The sequence below is a fragment of the Austrofundulus limnaeus genome, unplaced genomic scaffold (genome assembly GCF_001266775.1).
Source record: "Austrofundulus limnaeus strain Quisiro unplaced genomic scaffold, Austrofundulus_limnaeus-1.0 Scaffold0, whole genome shotgun sequence".
Taxonomy (NCBI): domain Eukaryota; kingdom Metazoa; phylum Chordata; class Actinopteri; order Cyprinodontiformes; family Rivulidae; genus Austrofundulus; species Austrofundulus limnaeus.
This window is the reverse complement of record NW_013952402.1, coordinates 8,342,373-8,351,124: the sequence shown is the minus strand read 5'-3', so window position 1 is coordinate 8,351,124 and position 8,752 is coordinate 8,342,373. Positions and strand designations below refer to the sequence as shown.

Here is an 8,752-nt window from a genome sequence, read left to right as displayed (position 1 = left end):
TAAAATTGAAGACTGCGAGTTTATACATGCACACAAACACAGCTGCCAACTGGACCAGAAGTCTTAAAGTGTTTTATTTTGACAGCCAACATGAACACGMTGGATGTTAGGGAATTGAAAGAGAGGGAGAAAAAGAAATCATAAGCCTTTAAAAAAAAGTTTGAAACATTTTCCCAAATAAATCTTTGAAAGTTTAAATGAAGCAGATGAAGCTCATTATGGTGACTCATCCAAATCAGGCAAATTTCCAAGACTTATACTTTGAGTTAACTGAACTGATCAAAAAATCAATGGATTGAAAGGGTAGAAGTGAGTCTGAAAAGTTATAYGCTCTGTTCAAATGGCTGGCAGGAATGTCAAATATTCAAATTATGCCTAATGACCCAAGACCTGCCACCTGCGTAGCCATTTTTAAAGCCTGTAGCAAAGTGTTGGCTCGCAAAGCCCACTGCAGTCGGTTTTCTTTGCCACATATCGACAGTCAAACTCAATCTGTCTCCCTCGCTGTGACCCGGCCCCTGAATAAGGTGCTGCTTTCTGCTGAGCCGATGGTACGGGAACAGAAACGGTGGAGATGATAAATCCATCTGTCCGCTCAGGTGGTACATCCAAACCTTGCCCCGCTCTTGTACCAGCGCAGCAAGGAGACGATGTCGGCGTTTTGTGAGCGTCAGCAGGGTGCACAGGAAACAAAACAAAGCAAAGACATAAACGCTGTGACATGACACTGTTGGAGAGGGAACAACACACAAATGCAGATGTGAAGGAAGGATGGGAGTCCAGCAAATACTATGGAAAGCCAGTTCTATATACAGTACATGTAGCAGCTTTGAAACTAATTTGTCAGATGAGCCATCCGCAGCTTCCAAAAACGTTTGATAAACGGATATGTTTCATAAAAATCTTGAAACCTATTTTGGTATGCATGAAAATTAAAAACAGAGTAATTATTTGCAAATCTTTTAATAGGGCTGGGCAATATGGCTGATAAATGTATTGCTATTTAATCGTTTCATATCCGTCAATAATTCTTAATTAGTTTTTTTTWMCYKKTTKRAAWWRRGRAMMRARGRAAAAAAARGCTGATTAATACTGCCGAGCTAGTGACCTTTCCTTTATCCACCATTTCTTCTCAAGCTGTTGCACTCATTTTTATTTTTTCCTTTCACTTTGCGTCCTTCTCTATTTTTAAGCAGTTATGAAATGCTGTGGCAAAACATGAAAGTGCGAATGCTCAAATCACTCAACAGGTTGTTGACTTATGAATGCTTGATGACTAAATCATRTTCTTTAGGTGATGTATTCATTCTTATTGTTACCATATATGCCCAAATGAGGCTTCCAGTAGTTTTTTTTTTTTTCATCTTTTGCGTAGACGTCTTTAGTGTTGGACAAAATGTTCATAAGTTGTCTAAAACATTATAATGAGACAGGGACTTTACCAAAGTATTGATGCCACTTACCTTGTTTAGCTGGGCCGTGAGAGGTTGAGCAGTTCCACAACCTATCCCCCAGAATGCTGTGTGGTTCTGCATAAGAGTTCTATTTAGATTGATTACTCGCCTTCCGTGGAATACTTTATGTTGTTTTATTGCTCAGCCCTTTCATTTAAGCATTATTATTAGGTGAAAATAATTTCAAGGCAAGATGTGTTCTTTACCCCCCAAAAAATGCTATTTTGTGCATTTGATGCCCAGCAGCAGATTTTAAATAATAAATAATAAAATAGGACAGGAGCATGTTTTCCACTATGTTGCATCATCTTAAAACAACAACACTATAAGCGTGTTGGGAGCTGAGGAGACCAGCTGCTGTAGTTTAAAAAAATTAAGTGAACCAAATCGCTTTCATTTTCAAATGCTCGATTATTATTATTATTATTCACTAGGTGAAGGGGTTTGTGTTGTGAGCTGAGAAAGTTGAGCAGGAAAGCACTTCATCTGTGAGAGTGTTGTTTGGCTGTGTTGCTAAAAAAGGCAAATGATGCTGGGTGTGGAAAATGTGTTCAAGCCAGACACCWGGAATGTTTTAAAAGACTCTTTTCTTTTACCTTCTGTAGTTTTRAAAAGAGGTCAAATTTGAGTAGTTTATATAGAAGATGGCTTGTGACAATAGGGGAGAAAGAAAAAGCTGCGCTGAAATTTCCAACATTTCACTTCTCTCTTTTTAACRTTACTGGTTCAAACCTTTTATTAAAGTACCCGAACAGTTCGTACAACCAGAACTTCCTGATGCCTTCTAACATCTGTCGGCCATTTTTGCTGCAACAAAACTAATTGTGCGAGCGGATCAAGACGGCAGATGTAGGTCAAAAACATAAGAGGGGATTCTGCTGATATTTAACAGCAGGCCACTAAGGACGTACAGGGCATCAGTTCTTAAAGGGAGCATCWTGCAGGCTTATTGTTTAGACTTGCCACAAGTGCCCCTGCTGTTCGTGTCGAAAGGTCCTATTTTAAATGTCTTCAAACTCCTCGCACCCTACAGATATCAGGGCGTTTCCAAGGGAACAAAGTCTGAAAGGGAAAATTGCTTAAGGGAAACAGAGAATATTCTAAAGCAGTGTTTGTAGCATCTTGTTTGGTTGAAAAAATAAATGAGCTGGCTCGTAGTGTTGAGTAACTGTAAAGCAGGTAAGCTGTAATCATTCAGAATTGGATTGGAACAAGAAGAGTGAAAGTCATGCCCTTTACAAAAAATGTGTTTCTATAAAGTGGGGGGAAAATTAATGTTTTGGCTTAGAGAACTGCATAATTTTCAGTTCTGTTTTTGAAAGCTGCTCTTATAAATCTAGAAAACAACACATGCAATCATTTTGTAAATGAATACAATATTACTATATAGTGTTTTCTACCAAGACAGCAATTCCTGGATCAGGTTTAAAGTGCTGCACACCTTGTTTCCTTATTAAACTTTTAGATTTTAAAGATTTCCTTTCAAYTAATTTGGTTGTAACTGTCCATAGCTAATGGTAGTTTGTGTTTATCAGTTAAACCACTCTATTAGCGAAAACCACAGTAGATGGGACTGAGTGTGCAGACAGGGTTTGCTTGAGTTAATATTCCAACAAATTTCTCAAATTGGATTACAGGAATACCCCCGCCGTTTATCTTTTATTCCCCCTGCATTCTCACTGCCGTGTGGATTTAAAGGAAAAACAAGCCCGCTGTGCTGCTAATGGAGCTCAGGCTGATTAAAAATTCACAACTTCAGGAGGCTCCTTTCCTTGTAACCGAGTGGAAACAGCTTTTAGCTGTAATCTGCAAAAAAAAAAAAAAAAAAAAAAAACGCAGCCCGTTTTCAGTTTGTAAAATGTATTTTTCTCATTTATGAGTCTCCTCCACTTCCCCTTAGCTACGGCCCACAAAAGTGTAATGTTCCATTTGCTGTTATAACAAATCCTAGTAGTAATTTATCGCTATTTAGAAAACAAGCAGAGCTAAACACTTCTTCAGAGGCTCAGATGTCTTTGTGTAATTGCTCTTTGTATTGTTTTTGATAGCTAAGAGTATACAAAAAGTATAAATTACTGAAATGCTAAAGTCATAGCTGAAAGTTCCTGAAGGAGCTGAACAGTTTGGTATATAAATTGTAGAAATGTACAAAGGTATGGGAATGAGATGCATGCTGAAAAACGGATGATCTCAATTGTGTAAATATTAAATTCAATTCACATTCACACTATGAATTGTAGATGCTTTATTAAAATCTGTCCACTGGTTATTTTGACGACAGACGGACGAACCTACAGACACAGTGGCAACATGAGGGTCTGCTTTTTATGGTCGCAGGAAACAACAAAGCAAAACAGGTCGAGCAGCAGGAAAATATGCAGATTTAGGGATGAAAATGTTACTTGGCACAATCAACGGGAGCCGGCCCGTTGATAATGAAAACAAAAATGAGTGGTTTCATTCCCCGACTTTGCTTTATTTTAAAGTTCAACGGCACGTTACCTTCCTTTATGTGGCCAAAGTGTGGGGGAGTGAAAGGTCTCTTGCCTGCAGGGATCTCYGCCCACTCAGCCACGAATGCCCACCGATGAGATCTGACTCACAGTCGGCGTTTCCATCGCATCGCAGAGGTGGTGGGGTGGGTTTAAAGCCAGGGCCTGTGCAGACTAGTGAAAGGGGTTCTCACACAAAACTCTGCAAATGTGACGCACGGCAATATTTTCTCGAGCTGAACCAGGAATGAAGCCATACAGTTGAAACAACTCTGTTTGGTTTTGTTCCCATTTTAAACCTTGTTGTATATCTCGCTTTTTTTCCCCCCCACTCGCTCTGTGTCGACGGCTTTCGGGGGTGGATTTGTGTTTCTACACCTGTGTGTTCTCGGCATCGGCTCGGCAACTTGTAGCGCATGTTTATCACTGTCTCGCCTCCGCGTGTAGATTAGTAACGCGATGGCACCTCATCCGGATAACCCTCCACGCTCGCACAGCGCTGCCACAGAGGTGATGGAGGAGAGAAGGCACAGGTTTATCTCATGTTTGGAGGAAGCACTGATAACACACTGCCCTCTAGTGAAATGGTCTTTTTTTTATAAGGGGGGATTCCAGTTATCTGAAACGCAACAAATCCAAACAGACAGGCACAAATAAAGTTTTTTTCAGGTTTCTTACAAAGATTACAAGCTGTTTAAAAATGCATTGACTGAGTTTTATTTTCCTTCCCAGGACTTTGACAAGCCCAGTCCACCACAGAAACCGCTGCCTGCGGATCCCTTAGGAAGGAGCTCTCGAMTGGGTCACTGTGCCACACCAGGAGGGGTCCACATCTCAGGGACTGGAGCCCTCCCAGTACCCATCCCCAAAGTGCCCAGACCTCCACCCAGCATCCCTTTACCCAACAGGTCCGTACATCCTAATAAATGACATTAAGGGTTTTCATCATTTTAGTCTTATGTTGGAAGTGGGAGTCTAATAAATGTATATGTTTATTTTTAGGGTGGTTCGATATTTTTATCATTTTTTTTTGCCCATTTTTATGCACATAGCTAAAAAAAAGTAAAGTTTTGCAATGTTTGCAGTTAAATGTCAACCATAAAAAGTGGTGTGATGGATTTAGCTTCCTGAGCCTGATCATGAAAACGTGACATGCTTCGTATTTCAGAAGGCTTAGCGTGTTTTGGACCTACAGTATGTCTGACCTAGAAACTCTGCCAACAGGATTTTTAGATAAACAAGACAAATTCATACATGCTGCAGATATGTGGCCAACGTATTAAACACGGGTCGGAGCGTGACTGAAAGGGGAGATTTTTGTCTCACTGTACTTCATAACTGATTATGTACGTGTTTACTCTGGATTTTCAGAGCAGCGTTTTGAAATGTAGTCATCTCAAAAACAAATAGTTTGAGTTCTCAGCTTTTTATATTATTATTATTTACTATAAAAAATAGTGTCTTAAACCAGAGATTCTTAACCCATGGGCAGTGGCCCAATTGTGGGCTGTGAGCGCCACCTTGAGGGCCTCAAAAGAACAACAGTTTTTAACTTTGGGCCGCAGAGGGCCGTGGGACCACGATTTTGAATAAAGTGCAATACATTTTCTTACCACTAGTAGCAGTAGTGTGCCACTCAGTTGTTTAACAACTTTTTAATACGTAGAAGAAGAATCTTAGAAACCTGCCGAGAATGGAAACTTATTTTAAATGAAAAGTAGAAGCAAAAATGAAAGTAACTCATCAAAAAACACCAAAGTTTGTCACTAATATGAAGAGCAGCTTCTGTTTTTACTATGCAATATTTTAAAAGTTCAAAACATTATCAAACACAGTTGCAGATTCAACTATATTTTAAGTTGCACTTTAAACTACATTCAAAATGTTTAAAAATAAACTACAAAAGTTAATTTAAAGAAATTTTAAACTTGTCAAAAAGTTGTTGTTACTGTTATTGTTTGTCACTAATATGAAGAGCAGCTTCTGGTTGCAAATTTTTAAAAATGCTATATTTTCTTTTGTACTTTATCAAATTAATTTATTTCATTTTTTTATTTGAAACATTTACATTAAACATTTTTAATTTATTAATTTTATGCCCACAATTTTATTTTTTGAATTGTCTATTTTTGTTATTGTTTATATTAAAATATATATATATATGTGCTGATAAGTCTGAGTGGACCGTTGTATTTGTTCAAATAATTGTTATGGGCAGGTTACAATAATGTATAAAAATGTTTGTTATAATCATGTCTTGTGATTATTTGGCTGGAGTTTTACTTTTAAACTGTAAGTGTATTTAATTTAGTTATGATAGTTTAGTTATAATGTAAATACAAAAAAAATTAAACCAAGATTTAGAATAATTATCATTTTGATCCATACATTAGTAATGTCTGACTGGGCCTCGTGTCACTTTATGTTCAACAAATTGGGCCCCGAGGTCAAAAAGRTTAAGAATCCGTCTTAAACAAAGAGAACTATTTATTTATTTATTTATATTTGTTTCTTTCAGACCTGTACCAGCGTTGCCCTACAGACCTCCAAAGACTCAGAAGGACTGCTGAGCCCTCGGGCCTCAGATGAGTGGGACGATCCCAAATCAACAAATGACAAAAACTTTTGTTTTGCACTATTACCTGAGACTCTTTCGGACCTTTCAGACCGCAGGAAGAGTCGCAGCTTGAAGTGAAAAAGGGGACGAACATCATCTCTTGGTGCTATGCCTCCTAAATGCGCTTTGTTGTCCTCGCTCAGGTACCAATGAACTATTTATCTATTAAATTATTAACTTTGCCAGTTTGTGCACAGGGAGTGCTTACGGAGAAAGGTGGAAACATTTTTTTAAAAAGACAGAAAGAAACATTTTTTTTACATTCTTTAATGATTTTTGTACTTTTTCTTCAATGAGATGCTGAGACATAGTTTAGAATTTTCTTACCAACAATTGCTTGAGTTGCTTCAATGCAAAAAAAAATTGAAATGGAGAGTAAAGCTAAAAGGAAACCGAGCACAAGTCATGGTTAAACTTGTAGCTCAATAAGCAGTTTTATTAAGTTAATGTGATTTATTTTATAGGATCTTCGGTATCATTTATTTTATTTTTTTGGCATGGTGCTTTGAAATTCAAATCCAATCACAGTTTACAACATAAAGCCAGACAGAAAAAGTGTTTTTTTTTTCTCCTTGTTTATATGGGGTTGTTTTGGTTGGCTTATTTTACAGCCTCCCAGCGAGGCTCTTTAAGTCCTTATAAGTTCACGTTGTTCCACGCGTCAGACCGGCGCTGACGTTCACCTCGGAGCATGGAGAAACTGCAGAGTGTCGGTGGATTTTGACAGACTGATTGTGTTACAGAGAATTCCATAGGCACCAAATAATTCACTATTAACTCCGGTGTTTGTGTGTTGAACATGTTTTTGTCTCCTGGTGCACGAGCCAAAATGACCTCACCTCTGTGGTGTCCAACAAAATGTTCTGTCTTGTTTTGTCTTCTTTTCTTTTTTTCCTCATTCCTTTTCAGTTTTGTGTTTCTTGGCTGTTTGTGCRTTTACACATTGTTTGTTTAATTGAGAGTTAAGAAGTTGTTACTCTGGTGTGATCAGTTTTTAACGCTGCAGTGTTACAAAAGCTCACAGCAGAATGATTGGAGTCGGTGACGCCCCGCATCGTGTTTGTGTGCAAAAAAAAAAAAAAGGGAAAAAAAAGTGACAGTGATGCTTTTATTGTCGACAAAGCGCTCTGATGTAATAAAACAGCCCGGCTAATGGTTCTTTGTTGGAAAATATTCATTGAAATTTTGTGGATTCTGTTCAGTGTTTTAGCCATTTGTAAATCGTGTATAATGTTCAACCATATTTTTAATGTAACATGTTTTAAATCACTGTAAAAGTGTAAATATTGTGTCAGTTCTTTTCTTTTGTTTTTTTTTTTCTTACATGCACAGAAATGTAATAACTTCTTTACGTCTGTTTCCTATTTATAATGAGTGGTGAGGACAGGACTTTTTTGATATTTTCTGCCCACACTCTCACTTCTAAGCCAGACTTGAAATTCAAGCCAAATAAAAGTTTCTTTATGATGGTTTGAAAAAAATAAAAACTGTTTTAATTTTATTTTCATTTGACAGATTCTGCTGCAACATTTGATCTGATTTACCTACATCAGGTATTAAGATTATAAAAAAGTAAAGAAAAAAAGGCTGTAAATTGTATTTTTTTTTAAATCAAATATCTTACTTAGTCAGCACTGCCACCTGTTGGACAACGAGGGCTATTACTTCAACAACAGCACAAACTATTTTTTTTCTTCTTTATTTGTGAACAAAACAGCAAATAGCCAGCATCAATAGTGAAACAAAATATAAAGATATGATATGTCATATTACTTCTAATAATGGGTAAATTAGACAAACAGAAAGATCACTCCTCCTATAAACTGTATAGTTTTTAAACATTTTAATCAGAAAGTTAGTAAAAGAAAAGCTGCAGAAAACTGTCCCAAAGTTGTGGATTTWTTTTTTATTTTTTGCACTTTTTATGTTTTTCCACCAAATACAAGACTTATCTGTACTTTTATTGACTGAAAACCTTTTTGTTTTACTCTTTAGTCAACCTAATTTCAATTTATCTGACAAACGTTTTACTCTCTGCACAGATTATTGTGCTTGTTGTCTAGTGTCCATTGCCGTGTCCTCCTGGGTCTCTACAAATCCACTCCTGCTCACACCAGTGTGTGTGTGTGTGTGTGTGTGTGTGTGTGTGTGTGTGTGTGTGTGTGTGTGTGTGTGTGTGTGTGTGTGTG

General features: G+C 37.4%; 1 protein-coding gene across 1 annotated transcript in view; it reads left to right on the top strand.

Annotated features, from left to right (window-relative positions):
* The window catches only part of adam12b (ADAM metallopeptidase domain 12b), a gene marked incomplete in the record, with an annotated part of 110,038 nt that extends 101,974 nt beyond the window's left edge, over positions 1–8,064 (top strand). Inside the window, 2 exon segments of the mRNA XM_014001941.1 lie at positions 4,679–4,854; positions 6,465–8,064. Coding sequence (XP_013857395.1) covers positions 4,679–4,854; positions 6,465–6,516 — 228 coding nt within the window.
* Between the last annotated feature and the right edge of the window lie 688 nt (positions 8,065–8,752).